The sequence below is a fragment of the Nyctibius grandis genome, chromosome 19, assembly GCF_013368605.1.
Source record: "Nyctibius grandis isolate bNycGra1 chromosome 19, bNycGra1.pri, whole genome shotgun sequence".
In the NCBI taxonomy this organism is placed as follows: Eukaryota; Metazoa; Chordata; class Aves; order Nyctibiiformes; family Nyctibiidae; genus Nyctibius; species Nyctibius grandis.
The window spans coordinates 8393673-8419122 of NC_090676.1; the positions used below are offsets into that span (position 1 = coordinate 8393673).

Below are 25450 nucleotides of genomic sequence, written 5' to 3' on the forward strand. Positions count from 1 at the left end.
CCACTTTTCCCAATCCAACCACACCTTAATGTACAGAAAGAATGACCAAAATTCAAGATTACAGCAAATGTAATTTCATTGCTCTTTTGTTAGTCTCAGCTTGCTCCATTTCAGATTAAAGAAAACAAACCACCGTCAAAAAAACACATACAAGAGTTCCCACATTTTGCAAGAAAGCCAAACAGATTGGAAGCAGTATTATTTAAAGGCAAAGAGGAACACTTTGTTACTCACAACCCCAAATATTAGAACTGCTTAGTAAAGCAAACTATGTGCAACATTATTGTTCCTAGTCAGCTGCCCCAAAGACTTCAGTAACTTTTAACCACTAAGTATAAAAGTCTTCTGATATACAATAATACCCTTGTCTTTGAACAGAAGCCAGACATTTGCCCAGGGACAGAGCCTATAGAAACTCTGCATTTAAAACAGGCAGCAGTGCTGCACCCTTGAAGAGGGAAAGCAGTCCCAGAACAGGCATTGTCATCCAGTGCAGAGAAGGCAGTTTAGCAAACCAGCTGTGAACTTTCTTCAGTGTCTGATACATCAAGTATTATTTGCCAACCATTTAACTACAGTCCTGTACGTCTTGGCACTCTGTGTTTTCCTCGTTGCAGTCTCTCTTGCACCCCAAAAGTACAGCACGCCAGGCACAGGCAAGCCTGAATGTTACTGTCTCTGTACATGGGATCATGTAAAGGAAAGGCTGCAGCACCGAACTGAGCTGTGCCTTGTACACAGGACACGTGCTCAAAGATGCACTTCCCACCAGAACACGTAATGAAAATCATTTCAGAAACGCAGGTCTCACACGATATTACTGCCCTTGCAAACTTCCCCTTTTCTTTGTTCCAATGAGCTTAGGATTTATTTCTAGTAGTCACATGTTTTATGCAAGACTCTTCCCAGTCTCCCAAAAGGGGCACAGTTATGCTATATTGTCTAGAAGGATGCTCTAGTTAAGTCTACTGCAATAGAAAGGATACTTGCAGTTTTATTAATGCTATTTCAGCCACCATTCTTCTCTAGTGTAAGAATTCAAAGGTAAAGCAATTTCCTGTCTTCAGATTTCTGCCCACAAATACAGAACCTACTGTACGCTGCTCTAGTATACTCCTTTGGATATAAAGGCATCCTATGACATCTATCTCATAACTAAATATATTAACAAAAATAACTGTCTTGGATACACATCCATCTAACAGAAATCCTGTTCTTACAAAGAACATTTAGCTGTTAAGAGTAAGTCACTAGAGGTCAACAGTCTGTTACAAACAATGGAAAAGAAAGTGTACTTACAGGGGCTGACATCTCTGTACCTATTTCTATTTTTGTTTCTGGGATGTTTGGCCACTTTACACGGAAAATCACTGGCTTCATGCCTGATGTCCTGAAACACACACACACAAAAAAAGTCTTAGATATGAATCCATCTAATATAATCGTCCCATCAACTATTTTAAGACAAAGACCCATTTGACTTCACATCTTCACATATGGGAGTTCTGGACAGAAAGCACTTTGGGCTTCAACCTAAGAACTGAGTTTAAACTTATCAGAATACAACACTAATATTATTGGGGTGTTAAAATACTATTAGCTTGCACAATAAAGTAGCAGAACATTCACCAGACATTATGCCTTTATACTCCTGCTGGAGCATGGTCTCTGCCCCAAAGCACTTTCATATAAACTGCTTTAAGCAATTGTTGCCACTATCAGCAAAACTATCAATTGTACTTCTGATTCAGCAGCAATTAGAAAACCTTCATTGTGATAGAAAAAAACTTGTCCACCCCTTGGCATCAAACACACACATGGAGCGGTGACTTGTCTAAGATCACTTACATCTTTATCTCGAGTTATCAGCAAGATGTCACAAAGCTGCGAAGGGCAAAGGTTACTTGTATCCATTCACATGCTCAACTAAAACATATGTATCATCTCAAGAACATAACTAGAGTTTCCTTCAGGTTTTCAGATGTGTATAATAGCTCAGCTGAGACAATTTTAAAAGTTATAGTAAAAGGGATTTTGCCATCCTTGGACCTTAGTCCCAAGTTGTAGAAACAGAACTTTACGTTGTAAATAAATACTGCATAAATATGCAATTCTTAAAAATTATAGTACTAGGAATGTCAGGGTGAAGCTGTTAGATATAACTAAAATGAATGAAAACTGAAGGAATGGATTTACTGTAGAACTGGTATTTCAAGAGCATAATTAAGTTCAAGAAATCCTAAGGCAGACATCATGCACATACATGAAATGAACAAATGAACCTAGCCCAGAGGCCACTAAAAAAAAAATAATTAAAAATAAATTATTGAGCTAAATTAATCTCCTTTCATTAGATGAAATTAATTTTGTTAAATACAGTCAACCAAATGAAGTGGAGTTTAATATCAATTATCTCTCCAGATGCAGATGTATTTCAGCACGGTGTTGCTCCCCACCCAGTGCGACAGAGAACAGGTTTCTGCGCACATGAAGTTACTGTATTTTGAGGGCTGCTTGTGATATATGGATCACTTGTACCGAGGGGCTGGGCACTCCTCTGGTAACAGTTTCAAATTAGCTCAGGCTCTGGTTCAAGTTGTGGTAGCTTTCCAACATCACAACAGGAGGATTTTATACCAGCAAATCTAATCCCTAAAATGCAGGCCAAACCAGATCGGTTTTCGGTTCCTCTCAGTTTTGCATAAAGAATCAGATAAAAAAAAAATCTTCAGCATTATAAGTGGGCTATCTACTGCAGCTTATTACTTGTTCATCTTTTTCTACCCCATCATTCACATATGTATCAATTTACACTGAACGCTACACGTCGAGGGAAGACTTCTCGTTTACGTATACCTGCTCAAAATTAGTACAGTATTCTGAAATGGCTCCTCGCTGAAATAAGCCCTGACATCAGCTGCTATCTTTTTATAACTTAACACATGGCTGCCAGTATTTCTGCTTATGAAGAATGCAGTCTGGAGAACATGATCTTGACTGCCACCGTCTAATATCTCAAACATGAGGCAGCTAAAATGGGTGTTTTCACAAACTCATCCCTGACACTAGGCTGGTGACTTGCTATTTTGCAGGGGTTTATTTTTCTTCTGTACCAACTGTACAGGATTAACAAGAGACAAAACCAGGGAACTAGGAAAAATGGTTTTCTAGGTCTCTAACCACATTTCCCACAGAGCCTACATATGTTATTTTTTTTTGTTGTTAAAAAAAAACCAAACAAAAAACAACACAACCACCCTGCCACTTAGGATTCATATTAAAAAAAAAACCGAAAAAACAAAAACCAAAAAAACCCAACCACCAGCAAAATGCAAACCAAACCAAAAGACCCTCAGGCATTTTTGCTGTAAATATTGGGTTAAATCGGCAGCAGGACTAATCTACACTGTTTCCTTTCACGGCATTAACAGATTTGAAAAGAACAGTCCCGCTTTTAAAAAAGGAAACGGATGAAATACTTCATCACAGAAATGGAATGATACAAAGGCATTCTAATATAAAAATATTATACATATGTATGTGCACATACACACTGCTCCCAGCCTCAGAGTTCCACAAATTCAAACACCAACATCACATATTTAAGGATTTGAAACTGCTAATTTATTGTTCAGGGAATAGAGAGCTGGCTATTACCTTGCTACCAAATATTAGATCTTTTTAAAGATGCTACGATGCCTAAAGGTATGGAAAGCATAAGGGATTCCTAGAAGATGCATAACTCCCATGGGCACAGAGAAAATGAAAAGAAGTTACCCACATACCTTCCAGAAACACAGACAATTTAAAAAGCATAATATATTTCTGAAGCACGTTTCAACAAACAGGAAAAGAAATGGGGTGGGGTGGTAATAAAATGAGGCACCTAGATATGGCAACAGGCAAGCTGCTGCCTCGTATGAAAATCCAACTAGCATATAGCACTTCATTTTTGAATGTAATGAACACCAACAAGATAGAAAACCCCGGAGGGCATGCATGCCTGGACCTCAGTGGTCAAACCCATGCCTGAAAAGATGGGGCATACTCTTCTCACCAATATGGGATAAAAGTGGTTTGGGGTTTTGGTTGGTGGTTGGGGTTGGTTGTTTTTTTTTTTTTTGGCTATAGCAGTTGCTAGAACATCTAAAGTGAATAAAAAAAAAAAAAAATCCAAGATCACTTCCAGGATATGAAGCTGACTTCACTGGAAATCAGATAGCCTTCAGAGAAAATTATTAGAGAAACCATCTAGTGACAAGTTACATAAAATGGCCATGTTATAGGCTTTCTTGTACATTCCTCAAAAACTTCTGTTACTGGTCACTGCAGGACTCACACAACTACTGATGCTCACTGGTGTTACGGCGGTTTCCGAACATGTCAAGAACAGTACTACAGGATCTCCATGCTGGAGAAAGCAGACTCATTCAAAGCATGTAATTATTATGCTATGAGGAACTTGAAGCCAGCGATGTTATGAGAACTGAAGTTAGTGGATGGGCACAGGGATTGATAAAGTTACGAAACACCTTGAATCACACTCATAGTCACACTGCAGAGATTCTGTCATTTAAAAAGGAAGCTCGACATTTCATTTAAAAGGTCGTGCAATATAAAACTTTAAAGAGGAAGGGCTAGAACTGAAGTCAGTTTTCCAAAGTCAATGCTTCTGGTTTTGAGCATGAGTCATCCCATGCCACTCATCTCCTGGTTTTAAGTCCTGTACCCTGTGCAAATACCCCCAAAATCTTCAGGGGTGGAAAGAGGAAGTCTGCTGAAGCGCTGTTCTTCAAATGGGAAGTTCTTATTGCTGTGAATTTGCAGTAGTGACTGGAATAACAAGTTCTTTAGTGCTTTACAGGAGAAGGTCACTCTCAGTTGCACGAATGGGTTCCACTTGGCCTTACAGCATCATATTTCCTGCCACAAAGAAAGGACACAGAATGCAAGGGCAGATGGCTGTGTTGTTCAGACAAAAGGGATCAGTCCCACGAACACAGCCTTACTTTCCAGAGTCCTACAGATGTTCATCAGGAAGAGGTGCTCACGGTGGCTCTCAGCCCCTTGTCCCAGAGCCTTCTGTACCAGAATGTCTGTCCTTTCCTCTCTCCCTGCTGCCAGAAACCCAAGAGTAGTGATTCGCTCTGCAGCCCACAGCCCTTTCTTTCCATTCCTCCCAGCAATCAGAAGATTACCCTCAATTCAGCCTCCTAACCCGTAACTCCTCTGGAGTTGTAGGTCTGTCAACTCCCCCTTTGCTCAGTAAGTACCTTCTGCAAACTCTCCTATTTGTCCTAGCCACTGTCCTCTGCACTACACTACAGCTGCCACACCCAAACAGACACCAACGGGAGGTTAAGAGAGAAGATATACTCCAAAATCTTCAAGTAAGTATTAGGTAAGATCACATGAAGAGGTGTTCATGGCATCATTCAAGCACACTGCAATGTGGCATAGATTTGCATGTCCATATTTCCAGAAAAGAAACTAATATCGAGTCTAAAGACCTTCAGATTCAACAGAAAGGCTCCCGAAGAACTTTGCAGCAGGCCTCAATTTGATCACACTATTTTATTACCCCATAAACTCTGGAGTAGCACAGACTAAGAGATAAAGATATATTGTAATTTTAACAGTTCTGTTCCTATGGGAAGCAGCAATTGCCAAGATCTTATCATGGGCTACAGAAGTGCACAGTAATCTATCTACTGAGGTAGTCACACTAAGGAAAGCAATTCACAACAAGTATATAAAGACTTAAATAAAAAGTAATTTTAGCTTAAGAGATTAAAAAAATGTTTCCTCTTAAAGCTGGCACTGAAAAAAATGACGCTGCTGTAAAAGGTGGAAGAGTAAAAAAAAAAGTTACAGTAAAGTCAAGTGAAAGCTGCTGTTTTCCGAGATGTTATTACAGGCTAATTTCAGAATGGAAATACCCCTACAATTACATGAGGTGGCAAAGATCTGTATGGAAGACCACAAGAAAAACAGGTAGTACTGAGGGATCCACAATAAACAGCTACTTTACACAAATGGGAAAAGGTCTTCAGAGTCAGGGAAGGGAGCAAACTGAGTCGTTGAGAAGCAGTGAACTGACTGCTCAGCAAAAGAACCTTGCTAAGATATAAAGCATACATAGATCAACTGTTCATTCAGCCCACTTTGACAAGGAAGATTGGATTTCTTATCCTATATTAAACTTTACATCAGGATATTTGGATAGGGACAAGAAAGAAGGATGTAAGTTGCAGATAACAAGAGGATCATCTAAAGATCTCATAAATGAGCAGACAATTGCATCACATAACATTAATCTTAACAACAAGCTGCAGAATTTTAGCCAGATAAATTAAATAAATGCAGATTTTTAATACCCTTTTAAAACATTTTATCTAGTCTCTCAGTTTTGCTTTCAAGTAAAATAAGGTAGTATTGATTTGCTTATTAATCTCCCTCAAAAAAAGCCTGTTGGCTGGTACACCAAGCTTCCTCTTGAGGTCAAGTAGCACAGAGAAAGAGAGAAAGGGACAGGCTTGTTTAAAGTTCAACAGCATTATCATGTGAGTTTTTTTTAAAAAAAAAAAAAAATAAAAAAAAAAAATCACACACTTGCAACATGGTTTTCCTAGAAAGCCCCTTGCTAATTCAGCACTATGCAGGCAATCTGGAACAGGTTGTAGCAACACAGCGTAAGCAGGGTTTCTGACACCAGTCAGCTGGTTGTAGGCACGGAAATAACCCCCCAGGAGAATGTAAACTGGGCATGATTGTGTTATTAAATCATATCAGCACATGGGAAAGTGTATTAATTTTTTTCTGGGCCCACATTTATTGCTGCCAGCAAATATTATAGATTGTTTCCCACCACTGACTAGTTTCAACAGGCCTAACTGTAGAAATTTAAGAATTATGAAAGTAAATCCTGCAGTACTTTATTGTACCCACTTCATCATGGTAGATAACCGAACACAGTAAATGTCCCATTAAACACTTGCACCTGAACACTTCTTACAACTTGGGTATGTACTTCCAGAAGGGAGAAAGCCATAGACATGTGTCATTTCCAAATTTTAACAGTATATTTATTTTGCACGTTGTCAAAAGAAAGACACTGCTATAGAATAAATCATTGCAATTCTGCAGAACTCAGCTGTTCAGATTCTTGTATTGCTTCAACGTCATTATCTGCAATGAGTAAAAACTGACTTTTCAATTCTGATTTTTTTTGAGGGTTACAGCAGAGCCAGGGTGATCAAAGATCTAAACTCTTAATATTAAGTTAAAGAATTACATGAGACTTCTCAAATTTCAGTAAGTTCAAAATACAGTTTGTCCTTGAAATTTATGACCCGTAACAGTAGAAGTTCAGAGTAGCTGGCAGGAACACTCTACTTCTGCTGTTTTGTAGCCACGTACTCATTGCCAAAACAGGAAACAACTGAATGGAGGGTCAGTATAAGAAAACAACTGAAGTTCCCTTGTTCTTCATGTCCATCTCTGTTTTTCCTCCCAGATATTCAATCTGCTCCAGAAGTGCATCTTAGACATTGTGGGAAGGATAGAGACTTTTGAGAAGATGAAATGACTTTTTTTTTTTTGACAGCTGTTGTGCAAAAGAAAAGCTTTGCTATCTGTATCATCAAACAGTCACTGTCAGGAAATAAACCACAGTCTCATTAAAGTGTCAAGAGGTTCTAACTCAGTTACTCTTCCCCTATAAGAAAAATAATCACGGATCCAGATCTTGATTTGCCTAAACAGTAGAGGTCTCCAGATAGAGTGTTTTGATTTAACCTCTGCATCTGACAGCCCAGATATCTACATAACTCCTAAAGGAATTTAGTCTGTGTAGCAAATCCAGACCCTAATTTGTTTGCAGTATGGGTGTATGAGTTTAAAAATGTGGAATTCCTGGCCTGTAGGGTATTCCAGGCTTCATAAACTGACAACTGTGGTTATAAACAGAGTCCTCCTTTCCTAGTTACCTAATATGTTCATCCTGACATTTCACAAGCCACCTAACATTATAGCTCTTACAGAGCTACCACCCCAAAAAAATCCCCGCCCAACAAGGTAAAGACCACGTGTGTAGACTTCGCAGGCTTCAGGGAGGGTGAGGAGGGAAGGAAAAAAAAAAAAAAAAAAAAAAAAAGACATAAAACCTCTAAGTACTAGAAGGTGAGGGAGGGATGAGAAAAGCTTCTTCTCACACCTTTTCACAGCAAAACCAGTTCACTGTGCTGCATAACCAAGACATTTTCTAGAGTTTAGACAAGCTGCAAATGACAAGTTGCAAACTGGAAACAAAAGGACAAGAGATGCCCTTGGAACCACTGCACATAGTTTACAGTTTCTCAAGGGGATCTCTGACTTCATGAAATAGGAACCATGGAATGACTTTTTATTTATACTCACTCGGAACCCGCTACTGTCTTCCAGAGATACTACATACAGAGTTAATAACCTCAGTTAATGTTAAGAAAGCAAGACTGTGCTATTGCTCCAAATTCCTGCATGATCCATTATCACCATTTAATCTTAAGACAAATTAGCTCATTTGATTAAAAAAAAAAAAGATGATCAAATGTAAGACTTTCTTGCTTTTGAGTGCCCCTTGTTCAGCAAGGTTTACAAAGTGATACAGTGAGTTTCAAGCTATCTGCATCAACATCACTCCTTGCTCACTGTTTCATCATTTGTATAGGTACACTGTTCACTTTCATGGTCATTAGTCACTAATATTTTAAAGTTTTACTGTTTTTTAAGAAGCTAACCAAAACCAAAACAGGGTTTGTTTTGGGTTTGGGTTTTTCTTTTCTGTTTTTTTTTTTTGTTTGTTTGTTTTTAAATCATCAAGCAGCTACATATTTCCCCCCCACCGTCAATTCCCTCAAAATGACGCAAATGTTTTTAAACACACGCTAGACTTTCAAGTATTTAAATTTATCTACATGGGTCTCAGAAAGCAGCTCAGGTTAATATACCAATTTGAACATTGGTGTATTAACATACATTAAACACTGAAGTTCAGTATTAGAAGTTCAATGTATAAACTCAGAAAGCCTGACTCATTCATAAAGCTCAGTGTTCCACACAGAAAAAAAATAAAAATCCAGTGTTTTTGAAAGGTTTGAGATAATATTTTGTTTAAACAATTTCAAGGATTGTGCTAGAACAAGGGCAGAAGACTTCAGATGAAAGCTAATTAGCCTGGTTCGCACAGTTAATACCACTAGTAACAGCTGGCACTCATGTATGAATTTCCAACTTTTTTAAAAGTTTAATATCTGGCTTATAGAAATAATTCCTTTTGTAAAAATCTACAATAAAACTGAGATAAAAAACTTCCTAATAGCTGTCTAACAGCAGCCAATTGACACTATATCTCTCTGTAACCAGAGTCCTATTTACTAAAAGATAGTAGAAGGCAATGCCATGTTGACATGGTTTAATCTGTAACAGTTTTATCAAAAACCCTTTGGTAGAAGGATAAAAGTTTTTTCTGTAACAGGCATTTGATCAAGCTATGAAAATCCACTTCATCTTTAGTTAAAACCAGCAAACTAAAATCTAGATTTTGCCCTGAATTTAACCAGGTAATTTGATTGATTAAATCCATAAATCTTAAGAGAATCAAAGAGACAGAAGGAATAAACTTAAGTATTATCCTTTAAGTTTTTCACTCTCTTTCAGGACCTATCGTCAGGTGGTGGTTCTTTACCTGTCATCATTGACATATGGATAGCCTATTCTTGGAACCCTGAAAACAGGTTATTCTACTAAGCAGTGGCTAATTTATCTTCAGAAAATCAAGAAAAGCTACTGAAATAAAGGCAGGAAAACAGTGAGAATTCTTGTTCTAGATAAGCACAAACCAGTTGTGAACTTCATCACCATTACAGGAATTACCCAGAATCATTCTTACTCAGATTTAAATCTCACCTTAAAAAAAAAAACCAACAACCCTCAAGAACAAGAAAAAAGGCTTTATTATTATCAGTCATTCCAAGTGATGTCTGAAAAAAATAAAACAACCCACTCATGCTTTGTTAATATCAGAAGTTTCACTTCAGGGAGAAATCAATATGCAGAAAGTGAATCAGTTGAGCCCGACTTCCTGTAAATTGATTTCAGCACACTGAAACAAGCACATTTAAAATCTTGAAGCAGAAGAATGTTCCTGTAAACGAACACAAGCACATAGTTCCATTTAATAACTTACCATCCTCTCCCTTCACGCAGAAGGCATGTGTGATTTGATCTATACAGGTACAGGGCATCAGAGCGTGTGCTCTGGTGCAGGGACAAAAACTTGCTAATAATTATACTCCTAATTCCTGTCAGCTGTATGACAACAGTAGTAAGCAATAAAAATCACCACCAGACCCTGTCTGAAGTCGTCTCTTTCCCACTCTTCCAGGTGTCCTCTCTGACAAATTGTCTCCTTAATTTTGATAAATACAACAAAAAGCCACCTGTAGCTTTATGGGTTGTAGGTTTGTTTGTTCGGGTGGGTTGAGTGTTTTTAAATTATGTCTTTCCCAATGAAACTACAGTTGCCAGCTTCTTGTCAAGTATTTAAGACTTAGTTACGTATTAAAAAAAAAGATACAGGAGAGATCCTTTAACTGAATTATTGTTTCAGAATTTAAACTTGGCCTGGCATCTGAATTGACAACTATGAAATATTTTGGACCCAACTGGCATTCTGCAATCAGACCCACTTCCATCACTACCACCACCTGAGTGCCCTCATCAGGCAACAGATTCAAGGTCTTATCAGTTAAAAGCTAAACAGATCTTTAGGGATTCTTTATCTCCCATTTTTGACCCCAATGTATATGTCTGCTCTAAGACTTTCGGTTCTGAACACATCTTGCTCTTCTATTTACTTGGGCACGTAGGCATACTGCCCACTAAAAAGAACAAAAATTTTCAGAATATCTGGCATTTTTATTACTACTGTTAACAAGTAATTTGAGAGGCTCCAAAGGTACTAGGTATTGGATCAATATAGAAGAACAATATAATCTTCTGCCTAAAAGAGAGACTCCAGGCAGTTGTTTAGTATTGGATCTACTGTCACTCTTTAAGGCCCTCTAAATCAATTGGGGAGACTATTAACACGCTCATCTAATGAACTGTAACAGAACTACTACACTTACCAAAGAACCCAGAGCATCCAAACACAGAACAAGTTCTGTGGTCTTGATGAGCAATACCATGCTTGCCAAGCTTGAAAGCAAGCAGCCGTGCGTATTTGAGGAGCTGAAGTTTGACTCTTCCTACTAAGCCTCAATTAAGTTTTTTAAAAAGAGACTTCATTTTAGATTAAAACATATACTTCACATTCACTGAACTACAAACGAAACTTGTCTGTGGCGTTTGTGTCCTTTCACCGTTTCCTGGAAAGTATGTTGACTAAAAGCCAAACAAACAGCACAGCACTTCAGCTTCTTAATAGACAAACACCGCAGTCATTTCGCTCAGGACAAATACTTTACAGAAACAAAATAAGATTACAAATGTTAGGGTTTGTTTTTGTTGTTTTTGTTTGTTTGTTTGTTTTTTTAAGAAATGCCAACATTTGTGCATTTTTCTTATCAGCAGTTTAAATTTACACAATTGCAGAACTTCCATAGCATTATTTTTAATCCTTTTGTAGATGACATGAATTAAACACATCCAGATTACTAACTGGTATTTTAAAAATACCGGTCACATTAACAGAAGACTAGTCACGCCCAGTATTCTCTATCTGCAGTGATATATGCTTATCAGTAACATGCAGAACTTCTTAAAACAACAGAACTGTCAAAGAGTTCAAATTAAGGTATCATATCCTAGACAGAGATCTAATTGTCTAGCACACACCACAACGAGAAATTACCAGAGAAAAACAAAGTCAGCATTAGAACCACCTTTTAGCAAGCCACTGCTCTAAGTTTAAAAGATGCAGTTCTACCACCTGGTACATTTCCACAACATGGCCCATACAAGAAGCTCACACAGTCACTTTCCTGATGGGTTTATGAAATTATCCATGAAAGCATAACACAAATCAGAGCTTCCAAACAACGGGTGATTCCCCAGACATTCCAATTGGTATGATACATGTATCATGCTCACTCCCCCCAGGGAAGGGCAATTTTGCCGTGAAGCCAGAGCGCAGAAGTTGACAGCAGGGAGTACGAGCCCACAACTAAACCAGAGGGCTGTCCTGGGAAAGGATCTTATGGAAAATGACAAGGTGTTTATACAGCAGTCCCACAACACCAACCACAAATAAGCTGGGAACACAACCTCACCAACTAATTAGCTTTCCCTTTTCTCTGTAATTGAAACTAATTAGGTAGCATCCATGAAGTATGAGGGATCTGAGTTAGCAGTAAGGCCGTGAAGTGGCCCTAAGGGACAAGTAAAGTACCTATAAAATACACAAGACGTTAGCAACACTTGTGATGTGGGTAAAATTGCTATCTACTACAAAGTCATCATCTCTCCTAAACCCATCATTTTGCCTATCCAGTAGGGATAAAAAAATTATTTGCCAACCCTTGGGGTATTTTATAGCTCTAATCCTCAAGGTAATCCTAACCAAGTCAGAGAAAGAAAAGCTGTTTTCTTAAACAGTCTCCTAGTGGTAAAGAGAAGAAATACAGAGCTGCTGTTTTTCAGAGAGTTTGATTTTACATCCATACATTTAGCACCAGAACAATTCCTTGGAAGGCATCTGATTCCCTGAATAAGATCACAAGGATTTTTAACCTTGGATTCAGCAAATAAGAACACGTTTTTTACAGTTTTCAGTTTGTTCTACAGCACTACTTTCTGTTGTAGATGGATGATGAGGTTCAAATAGAAAAAAAACAGACATCTCTCTCTCTGATGGTGCGATATCTACATCAAAGTGATGGTAATCCAGTTACTAGTAATGAAGACCAAAGACTGTTCGCAAATACTACTTGAAACAGTAAAGAGATGACCTCAGAAGTTTTGGTGGGTGCTCAAAATGAATATTAAAAACTAGGTGGAATGACAGATGGCTACATAGAAACAAGTTGATCAAAAGCAAAAAATTCACCAATGTCAGAGAGGTCTCACAGCACTAGATGTGCCTGGAAACAGAAAACCTGAGCTTCTAAAGAGCTCCAGAGTTGTTCTGATATTTACTTATCAAGCTCTACAAATTCAACAACTTGACTTGACAATAGCTCCTAGAAACCACAGTCAATGCAATGAGTAATAGGGAAAGCAGGAGACTTCGTACACTCCCAGGTTTATCACCAATTCATTTTGTTACGCTCTTAACATAGCATTAGAACTTGCATGCAAAGGGAGAAGATAGGCTGTATGTAAGAATACGCATGGACATAATCCTTCCTGAGTTCATTACAGACTTAAAGCTACTAAAATATCCTTCTAGGTCTTACAAAGGAAAACATCATACATTTTTTCTTTGTCCTTTGGATGCCTTAACGTCAGGTTTGTTGCTGTTACTGGCATTACATTCCAAAATAAACATTTATGTCAACTTAGGCTGCTAAAACATTAAAGGGTTTCAATGAGAAAGAGAGCGGCCTTTATGCCAGACTAGTGATTTTGATCTACCCTCTCTCTTCCGAATAGCCACTTGTGTCCTCTCTGAAGAGTAGCGCAAACGTGCCAGTTAAGGAAGTCACCCATTGAAGACAGTCAGAAGACACCTCTTGGTTGCTATTATGGATGCTGCTTGTGTTCTCCAAGCAGATTAGTTTTCATCTGCAATGCTCCAACTCATTAGGTTTCTAACTTAGGAGTCAATGTTTCTCACTACCATTTTAGGAATCCAACCACTTCGCTGTAATGCTCTTGGGTTGACAGCTGTGTTGGAACAACTATATATTTCTCCTTTCAGAAGGGAGGCTATTTCTCTGAGCAATTTTTTTAGGCTCTTGTAGGAATGCTTTTGTCTTCCCTGGTCCCTAGAGGCAAGGGAAGAAAGTTTTAGATTAGCCTCCCTTCCCCGTCATCAGTGCTATAGAAAAAAGAATTGCCATTGGAAGGGGACATCATTCAGAGCCATGGGAGCAAGGCCTGGAAATCATGCATTTCCTTTATGTTTTTGGCAATGAAGTCTTTCTAAATACAAAAGCACTTCTAGATTAATTGTCAATGGCCTATTTTCCATGATGACACAAAACCAGAAACAAAAAGATTATTACTTAGGAATCAGAACTTCTGGAGTTTGCCTAGTTTTTAATTTTCTTGATTTGAGTTGGGCTGAAAGTCTCTCACCATCATGAAACACAGAAGTGAAAACAGGATTAATTAGCAAGCATCATTTTCTACACCCAACATTGACTAAAACTAAACTCAGATCTTATCTACTGTAATCCAGAGGATAGAGTAAGCAAGCTATTGGTCTTAACAGAAGCAAATAGGAATTAAAATAGTTTTTCTAAGACTTAATTCTTATCTCAAGTTAAACTAGTTATATATGCCTTTAGAAAGTACAGTCAGTTAAAAAGCAGTTTTAGACACCAGCTTGCCATATGTTATGTTAAAATTAGACTGATTTTTTTTTTAAAAAAGCAACAAATTTATGCATGAAGTATGTCTATTCATTACACACAGATTTTGAGGAATGCTTTTGCTCATCCAGTAATCTTTGCAGAAAGTACCAAATAAAGCTTATTAGAAACTAGTTCAGAATGTAATTTTGAAGTTAATCTTGACAATATCTCATAGAACTGTAAACACTTCACACAAAGTAACCTCCACTAGCATTGTTTTCCAAATTTTTATTAGTGCAGTTATTTCATAGTCAGCAGAAGTATCGTTAACTGCAATGATTCTTACATTTCAGAATAGAATTTATAGTAATTTTTACAGGATCTGTACAATGATCATATCTCAAGGATCAACAGAAAAGCGTTTTGAATGCAAGCAACAGCACGCAAGAAATTCTTGTGTAGTGAAAAAAGGCAACTTTATTGGATGGCAATAAAAGGGGGAATATGTATGCTAGACAGACTGCATTTAAACAACTTCTAGAAAACAATTACTTCATTCCAGGGCTCATGCCTCTTCCTCTGAGCAAGCTTTCGGTTTGAATTCATACAAGTCATAGACATGATTTCAGTATAACAGCCCAGATGCCACCTGAAGTGTTCTGTTGCGTCTGTATATTCACAGTTTGTTCGATTTAAAAAGTAATGGACTGGTTGCACTGAAAATGTTTATTGCACCTAGTTTCTCAGTGTGATAAATACACATTAATATAATTTTTTAAAGTATTAACATGGGTACCATTGAGAACTAGAGACAGTATAAGCTGGCTAAAAATAGTAATTTGAATTCCTAGCTTAGTCAGCTTGGCAGAAACAGCTGTGTTCACTGTAATCTCCAATTAGTTTGCATATTATAAGAGTTCCAAAGGTTATTTCCCTCTCAGAAACCTACTAAATTAGCCTTCACAGCACAATACTGTTACCATATCAAATGAACAGCAACAGATATTCAGACTTTAGAGACTTACCACTATTTTTTCTGTAATGTTTCATTTATAAAGGCATATATTCTTATTTGATAAGGTAAAGGCAATGTCCTCTCTATCTCGATCACTCAGAAACGCCTGTCTTGAAAGGAAAAGAAAAGGTCCAGTTCACAGCTGCTTGCTTATGACCATGTACTCCTTGTTTAAAGAGCTCTGAACCCTAGTTTCAGTAATTAATGCACAAAAGTGTTCACATAGCTCCTGTATCTATTCAGCAGCAAAAGCATGAAACAGACTTGAACATACTTCTCAAACACAACACACCAGAACTGCCATGAAGGTTTTTCACGAGCCCTCTGGGTTTTAGAAATAGTGACCTGGAGGTGGGTATTTTGAAGCCATTTTTGTTTAGATTAGGAAGAAATGCATTTAGAAATCAAAGGTATTTTTTTTAACCAAGCTGTACATTTAATACTATGTCTTGGCCTAAGTTTCTGCTACATAATCTTCTGAATACATTACATTACATAGGTGAGACTTTCAAAATGCTGACTGTCCCACCAATAGTCAAAATATCATTAAATTTACATGGCAGAAATAGCGACAAGCCAATCTTGAACCTGCTTGAATATGAATTAACAGTCAGATTTTAAAATTAAAACACAGGTGGCTCTACACATGTATCAGATTCTTACTCTGCAGAAACAGGTATATCAGTGATGAAGACTGAAAGATGAGCAGCAACATGCATTATCACAGTGCATTTAAAATAGACATTTACAAAATAACTCATATTTAAGCCATCATGTTTTTGGTTTATACGTATTACATCAGTTATTTTACTAGTATTTTTATAAACAGGAAAGGTAAGAGAATAATTTCTTAAAATTATATTTCTATTGGTAAAAGCTTACTTTTAAATCTACTTCTTCTAGAAACAACTATGAAAAACTATCATAACATAAAAAAATTTGTGTTAAACCTTTAAAAGGACAAGCAAAGCAATACCAGTAAATGTTTAATATGAAAAAGAAAGGAGTCGGTTCTAACACAAGTAAACTCTGTTCATTACTTTGAAGCACTGAGCAACTGCAGTCAGAGTTTAAAGCATTTTTTTTTTTTCTCTCATGGCTAAGGGATGTCATTCTGTATAAATTATTTCATTCATGTTCGGTACTCCAATAATCTAAAAGCTAAATAATACTTCCTAATATATTTGCAAATGTTCCAACTTTCTACTAATTCCATCAAAATTCTCAAAGTTATGAGCTCGTATGTAAAGGAAGTACTAAAACACACAAGAAATGAAGTGGCAGGAATTGTTAAATAGGAAGTTGTGACCTCTGCATCACCTATTTAAAAAAAAAAAAAAAAAAAGAGATCTCTACATCTCATTTAGTGGTAAGCTTCATTTCCTTGAAAATGTTTGCACCATACGTTGTTTTACTGGCTTTCTTGAGATGCAATTTTTAAGTTAAAAGTGTGAGGGGGGATTACTAGATTTATTTAGTATCAAGAAACCCTGTTCATTCAAAATTATGAACCATATGTTACAACAGGTACCATCTCCATAATGTAAGAGGGTTTCCCTCCTGCATTCTGTTTCTTCCCTACGAATCAGGATACAATACAAAATCCCAGCCAGTTCTAATCTACGGCATAAGAATGCTTCACTCCGTTGGCCATGAGTAAGAACACAGGCAATGGAACTAAGGATTCTTTCTGCCAAAGCATACCCATTACACTATTACCAAAAGCTTTTTACCATTTCTAACATTCTGAGATTCAAGTTTAAAGAGAACGTACAATTAACAGGATTGCACAAACCATGTTCATGCCTCTGCATGCAGAGAAAGGCCAAACTCAAGCTTTGCTCCTACACCAGGACCAGCAAATAGTCATACTTTTAGTAGCTATGTTTTTCAGCATACCACCCAAATCTGTACTTGGGAACTTTAAGTAGCTGTAACTGCTTAAATATCGTTCCCAGAAAGAAGTTATAAGTATCCTTTCTTAAACTAATTTCAAGAAAGACTTTTGGACTGAAATTTGAAGAAATACACTGGATTACAAATTTGCATGAACAGCTTGTTTCAGTTGGGATCTGTTCAACATGGCTGTTGCTGTTACAATCACAGATGACCACTTCACTGTCCTTATAATATTCAAATTTGGAAAGGAAAATTTTAGTGATGATGAAAAGCATACTGAATTCATTGAATGGTGCAACCTACAGGTTGCCAAGCTACTGCAATGAACACAAAAACCTGCTGAGAACAAACAGTACTGCTGAAAACAGATGTTAGATAAAGCAGAATTGGGATACTCCTGTTTTCTCACATGACTGTCTAATACGTGTTTAGGAAACCAATCGAAGCTAAGCTAGTTTAATATTAAAGCTTACAGCTTTCTAAACCTGAGATGATCAGCTCACAATCTATGGACCAAATACTGTTTTGCAAACACTGATGCCACTTCCCCTATCCCCACAAACACAAGCCTACACATTTGTTTACCTGACGCTATGACTGTCAGGTCACGTAAGGACTGAACAGGCCACGTGACAAATGCACAAGCGTGTTGGTTGATGATAGGAACAGAACAGACTGTCCAACCTTCACATGGCTCTAGGACATAATGGCTGGGCACCTCTGTTCTACACCAAGGTTTAACAGAAGAAGTTGCACTTGAAGCTGAATGTTTACGTAACTACTTCCAGAGTAGTAAACTGTTCCAAGAAAAAAAAACAGAAAAATCAATACCTTTTTGGAAAGAGAAACTTAACCCTTAAATGCTGAGAGCAGAGATGTGTGTTCACTGAACTGACATTCACAGAAGTTAAGCTACTAAGATCTGAGGTAGGTTTCTGAGCACTTTGCTTTACTAGCTGCCCTTCGCACACAGATCATAACGCATATTAAGTCTTTAGTCACAGTGGATATCGATACTGCATTTTACTTATCATAAGCATAGTTTAGTTTCTAGTGTGTGTTAGCATTTAGTTCTCACACAGGAAAGGTGAATAAAGGTATGTCTTCAGAAAAGACAATATCTAAGAAAATCTACCTATGGCCAACAAGCCTGACAACTTCCTGTGGAAAGATACAACCCCTCCTTTAACTCCAAAGCAGCCATATCTTAAATGCTAAAATTTACTCTATATTTTATTATTTCTCCAAGTTGCAAAGCAATACTTGAAGACACTGACAGAACCAATCCTCTGTTACTAGAGATTGTTTTAATTATCATTGCAGTGAGACAGAGCTTTCACCTCCAGCTGTGCATGTTGTCTTCCTCCCATCTGAAAGCAACTCAAGAGTTTGAAAAACAAATGTCAGTGTTAAACAGGCACATCACATAATCAAGATAAGCTTTCACAGACATCCTAACACAGAACAGATTAGCACTCTGCCCTCCAGTACATGAAAAAGACTGCAAAACTCGACAAGCTAGGCCTTCAAAGGACTATTTAATCCTCCCCATGCTAATAAAACAGACTTGTGAGTGAAACTAAGCTGCATAGATCAGATGCGATAAAAAATGTTTTGACACTTCGTGCATCTACTAATACTGCTAGTGTAGAAGAATTCACTCCAAGAACACCAATTGATTCAGCAAAGCCAAGCAACTATCATAATGTCTATCTCTGTAACGACAGCATCCTCTCTGGAAACGCACGACTCCTATTACTTCCTCTACTCCTCTTTCACAGCCAGACACAGTGCTGTACCCACCGCACCACACCCCACAGCTCCACTAGACTCTTGCTCATCTCGTTCCAGTTCCTGTCAGCTGGAGCCAGTTATCAGTCTTGACTAAACATGCTTTATAATTCGGTGGCTATCTCAAACCCTCACTTGCCGTCTTAGCACATATCTAGAACACTTACAGAAAAAGAAGTAGGAAAATGCAGTAACTTCCAAACATCTTTAAAAAACTCTTTGCCCCATCACATCCTTTCCCATTCTCCTGCCCCCCAACAGACAATGACACTGAAGGCTTCTGAGCACTGGATCCACAAATAAAGGTTATCAACTATTAGAATCACAAACAAGTGCCTCCTCTTACATAAACGGTGCTGAGGGCAAAGCATTTTTACTAGAAGATGGGATTATTTTTCTCTAAGCATTCCAAGATAGAATTTTGCATGTAGAGAGAGAGTTTTATATGGAGAACATATAGCAAAGACTTTAGTACAAGAAAACCCTAAAGATGTAGACATTATTACATGAAAACAATAAATGTTTGAGTGGTTGGTCCTAACTGGGTAGCAATATTAACTTATTTAGCCACTCTTAAAAAGACAATATGCACCTAACAGTTCTACCACCCAAAATCCCCACTTCATGTGGTGGAGAACTTAGCAGACACAACAGCAAATAAGGAATTTCCTGCTGTCAGTCAGTCACAGAAAAGTAGCCTGTACGCTGGACTGCATAAAGCAATCAAGCAAAGCCTAGCATTAATGGACTCGCTCCTAACGGAGGTTCTGAATGGTAAGCTTTACACAAATCATAAACAAGAAATCAATGACAAATAAGGCATGTCAGTAGTTTCCATGAAGTCTTTCTGCTCTGCCTGCTTCTTGACAGGCTTTAAAAAGACTTGTAAGATTAGACCTCTCCACTAATGCTCTCGTGTTGGCTAATAAATCCAGTTACTTAGCAGCTGTAAAGATTTTACATATTTTCAACCTCCTGTTCCAGTCTTTCACCTCTACTGAAAATGAGTCTGATGGACACAGAACAAACAAGCTCCAGAACCCAGGGGTACCCCCGAAACACATCCCTATTCCTGAGCCTGCCTCCAGAGAGGACAGCTGACCACCTCAGGGTGTTGAACCTCAGGTTGCTTAGACCCTCCCTGTCCCCAAGCCACAACTACCCATGCCCACCACCCACCTCTGCCTCTCTGCTTGCCTCTCCCAACCAGGGCCAGACTGCTACACGCTCTTTCATAGTTTAGCTCTCTGTTAATAGGTGACAGTTATCAGAGTGATTATTGTAGAAGAACTGAAAGCAATTGCTATCTAAAGGGAAATTATTGATGAGCCATCTATATAATATTGCTCACTGGCAAATTAACCAACCAAGCCCCCCAACTCAATATTGCATTTTTCAGTACACTGCCCATTCAACCACAACTAATATTGTAATATGCAAGGATAAAAAGGATGGGTTTGTTGGTTCACAACACATGTTGTCCTTCACATACTTACTATACTAGTTTTGAAACAGTACAAGGGCAGATCTGCTCTGGTCATGAAACACTTCAGGCCAATTCTGAGAAGATATCAATACTGGGAATGAAAACATCGTACAAGTTGAAACAAGATTCTTGTTCATGTCATCCTACAGACACTGCTGGGCACTGCACAGTTCTAGGTAACAACGGTGGTTTAATGTGAAAATTCTCCGCTGTCAGAAGTTTAAGAAACAAGTGACAATTGTTGTTTGCCAATTTAATTGTAAAGGGAATAAATAAAAACATTTTCTAGAGGTGGGTAGCTGTCCACTCCCCCATCCTTTGCTGGTTAACTGTCCCTATTTTTCTTCAATTTCTGGAAATACTTAGAAAATTTCTAAAATGTGTGTATATGTATTTTGGCTGTTTAATAAGCTATGTAGTATTTTTCCAGTTCTTGCTCCAATGACCAACTCTCTCCTTTCCAAAAAAAGTCCCTCTTACTAAAACCTCTTGCTCATGTCAGAGTTACTTTTCCAGTAGCCCCCATCTTTAGTCATTTATGCCTGCGCAATGCAGAGCAAGGATGTAGAATTCTACACAAGGATGGCAGAGATTTACTCCTGCTTCAGGCAGCTGCAATGACTGTACAGAAGACAGTGGAAAAAATAGGCCCTATACAATGTAGTGGAATGGGGATCTTCTGAACTACTACGGGTTATTTTTCCTGTCAGAAAAAGGAAGTATATTCTTCCTTAGTCAAAGATGCATTTTTAAAATAGATTTCACATTTTACTTCCTGTGATCACATTAAAAGGTCACACTGTTTATGCTACTGTAACCTGTTACTGTGGGACTAGAAATCATATAAACAAGCAATTCTCATTCAAATGTGCACAAGGGAAGAAGGTTATGAGGACATTCCTCTTTATGTGTAGACCACTTGTTCCAAATAAATATAAAGAATCTGAGAAACAGAGTGCCTTTTGTAGAACGGCTCACAGCATCAAGTACTTGATGACAAGCACTTCACATAAGCAGCATAAAATTCTGGGAACTTCAGATACAAGAAAAAGCACCTGAAAGATCACAAATAGAACAGCCACTTTAAGTTCCTAATACTTTTATTTAGTAGCATTTTTAGCAAGCAATTATTTTAGTACTAAAAGTATAGCGAGCCTTCTGCCCAGAGCGGACAGCTTCCTCTCTGCCTGCAGCGAGATCTGCATAGCTCCACACTCGCCACTGGTACAGCATGGAAGTTTTTCTAAAATTGCATATACTGGCAGAATGCAAAAAATTGCTTTGTTGTTGCTTTATTTCCTATTTCTAGTTATGTAGAAACTGTTTTAACCTTCTTCTAAGTACAGGAAAAAGATTGCACCACAAGATTCAAATCTGATTCAACAATCTCTTAACAGTTGGTGAGACAAGTAGATTTTCCTTGCCATTGATCTCCTCAAGGGGTGAATTTTTACCCCTTGAACCACATGTTCCCAAAGCATCCACAATAACCAAGAGCTGAAACAACTATGGAGCTACTTAAAGGCCTGGATCCTAACGCACAAGGAAACAAGACATCCTATATCTAAAGTAGAAACCCAGTTTCAGTCCCTAACAATGGCAACAGGCCTCAGAAACGGGGCTTTAATGTAGGTATCAGCATGCTACTAAGTATATCCAATATGAGATGAATGCTGGATTCAGTGGAAAGGTTTTTTTAATCTCTCGACTTTCTTCCATGAAAGATAAGCCCAACTGGGAAGCAGGACTGTCCAAATACTTTTTCATCAGAGGTTAACAAATCAGCAACCAAATAAGGTGTATGTTCAGTATCAGTGACACAAAAAAATGCCTGCTTAAAAGTATAGCATAATGCCAACAAGGACAGGTAGGAGACAGCAAGAGAGTATATGTTAAAAACAAAAGCCACCAGAAGAAAAAAACAGAACACACACACACACAACTTGGGGAGGAATCACACCTGACTTAGTGTTGATGATAAATATTTTGAGTTGAAAAATATAGACAGACTCTAGCTACAACAGTTAAAAACACAGATCTCTCAAGTAAGCTGGCTGTATTTACATTGCTTCCACAAGTAGATGCCCTTTACCAACTCCACTACTCACAGATGCAAAAACAATAACTTATGGAAATAATGTGTTTATCAGTCCATATTCTAGGACAAAGTATTGTACAAGGTGAAAACATATGGAAACAGAACCTACAGAATCAGAAATAAGAAAACCTTTCTAAAAATTTCCTAGCTCATTTTCCTTCCCCACAAGGACATCAGATTTTTCATTGTTGTCCTATGAAACTTTTTTCTTAAATGTAGAAAGCACAAACCCAATTTGAAAGTAGATCAGCTATCGCTATTAGCAGAATCACATGAATTTCCAAGAATCACTTTTATCACTTTTTCTTAGTATAATATGACAGGCAAGCTGTTGAATCTTAGCTGCGTTTTGCGTGGGTGAGAGAAAAAGCACATCTAAATTCACAGGGTTTGGTAGAAAATGAATTGGCATTTGTACTCCATGATCTACAAAGTGAACACACAAAGGCATTTTGATGCTGTATCATAGTGCCTCTCCCAGCCAAACCAGCAAGGGCATGTCTACTGGAACCAGAAAGATAAACAAAAAAAATGTTTCTTGTGCAAATCAACACGAAACAAGTTGACCAATGACTAAAAAAACCCCCATATCTCAATGGTAAGTGCTGTAAACAACTTAAGCTTACAGATCAGATCAAGTTTATATTATTAATTCTGAACATTGCAGAGAATGTTTCATAAGCTTGCTTCTTTCAGGAAAAAATGCACACAATGTTCACTAGGGCTGCTTTCTTCTGACAGTGATGCTGTACACATTTTTACAGAGGTGCTGATACAAACGTTCTAGTCTAATAGTTCTAGTCTAATATTTTAAAAATAACAAAGTTTTCAATTTATGTAATTCTGTAAAATGTCTGAACACTGACAGCACTTCAGATCAGTACTGAAGATGACAGAAAAACTTAGGTAAGCCTCTAATGTTTGTCTTGTATCTCAGTTTATACTAACCTTTTTCCAAATCAGTATTCCAAAACCAAGCAGAATTAAGTAAAGTTTAATATGAAATCCTACACTCAGGAACATTCTAACCAACCACTCCAGCTAAGGGGTTGGGTGTTTTGTTTTGTTAGTTTGTTAGGTTTATGGCACAATATTAAATTTTCAAGTATTTATCAATTTGTTGTTAATAAGCCTCCTACTCAACTTACACTTTGAAAAACTTTCATTCTCTGCAGAGATCTCATCCCTTCCATTGCTGAACAACAGCCCTCTGGTTTTAAAAGAGGAGAACAAAATTGCAAGAAGTATGGTCACAGGAGAAAATCCTCCTATGATGTTGAATTGCCTGAAGCATTACAGGAGCTGAGCTGAGCTAACCTAACCGCGCTAACCTAATTTGCAGATACTTAAAAAACACATACACACAAACCCCCAAACCCTACTAGAAAACTACTATCTCATTTTGCATATGGGGAGACTAAAGAAAAAACAAGTTTATATGACTGTGGAAAAAACAAATTCAGTGGCATAGCTGGTGACTGAAACAACCCACCCAATTCTCCGATTCACTGGAGTACAAGCAATAGCATGACTTCAAGCTTTTACCCCCTTTTTATAATTTTTTTTTCTTTCTTTTGTTCGTAAACTCCCCTTCCTCCAGCATTTTCTTTTAATTAAAAGGTGTCCACTTTGAATCATACATGAATTCTGAATTTTAAGGAATCAGTTAGTATCCTCAGATATTTAATGAGGCTAAATTCACAGTCCAAATAGATCATTATGTCATGCTAGCAACACTGATTTAAAACCTGAGAATTCATACGTTTACAAGAAAGTAGCAGCAATATTTCAGTGTAAACCACAGCTTAGAAAGTCTCAGCTAAAGAGAACCCTTGGAGAAAGTCCATTTGCAAGGCAAGTATTACAAGAAAAGATTTCATTTTAATGTTTAGTTAACTATAGGATGAACTGCTAATTCAAACCTACCCAGAATATTTAGAAAGTGATTTTAGTTTCAAAAATACTTGGTCTACCACTACCACATTTTATTCTCTACTTACAAGGGCTATTTCTATTTGAATTTAACATTATTTGGCATATGGCCAACACTGCATTCTCCTTAGCTGTCAGTTTCCTTCTATATATGTACCCTTTCAGCAGACAGAGAAAGAAAGAGGAATAAATAACACTTGGAAGAACATACTAAAACCATAAAAATCTTCTGAAGGTACTCAGAACCAGGTGTAGCACTGTCTGCATGTTGTATGATTTCTAGATATTTAACAAATTATATCCCCTTAACAGGGGATAACAAGCCATAACAGGCTCCATTTTTCAATGTTCTTCTTACAGTAACACTATCACAGAAGATTTGGATTCACGTACTTAGATTTTAAACTCTGGAGTCTGAAAAACAAGCAGAACTACGCAGCTCAGTAGCTCCATATAACGGGACTTGCACAATCTCACGTTTGCCATCAGTAAATGCAATCGGTCTTGATCTGAAAAAATTAGTAGCATAACTAACCAATGCAGCAGAGTGCCCTGAAACACTCTCAATAGCACAAAACATACTATCACTTGCAATTGAAAGTAACCTCTGGTTTTCACGGAGAGGACATTGACTTTGCAAGCTACAGAGACTTAGCTACTTCATCATCCGTTAGCCTCTCCCATACTTGTATCAAGATTCAGTGTCTGTATAGTGCTGGAAAACCTGGAAT

General features: G+C 37.7%; 1 protein-coding gene across 6 annotated transcripts in view; it reads right to left on the reverse strand.

Annotated features, from left to right (window-relative positions):
- Positions 1 to 25450, reverse strand: part of PTPN1 (protein tyrosine phosphatase non-receptor type 1) — a 44336-nt gene that overhangs the window by 14323 nt on the left and 4563 nt on the right. For 4 of the 6 annotated variants that reach the window (XM_068416296.1, XM_068416295.1, XM_068416297.1 and 1 more), the window contains exon 2: positions 1300 to 1390. In XM_068416296.1, coding sequence (XP_068272397.1) covers positions 1300 to 1390 — 91 coding nt within the window. Of the gene's footprint in view, positions 1 to 1299; positions 1391 to 1848; positions 1888 to 15523; positions 15581 to 25450 lie in introns of those variants that run through there. The other 2 variants (XM_068416298.1, XM_068416300.1) reach the window with 2 other exon arrangements.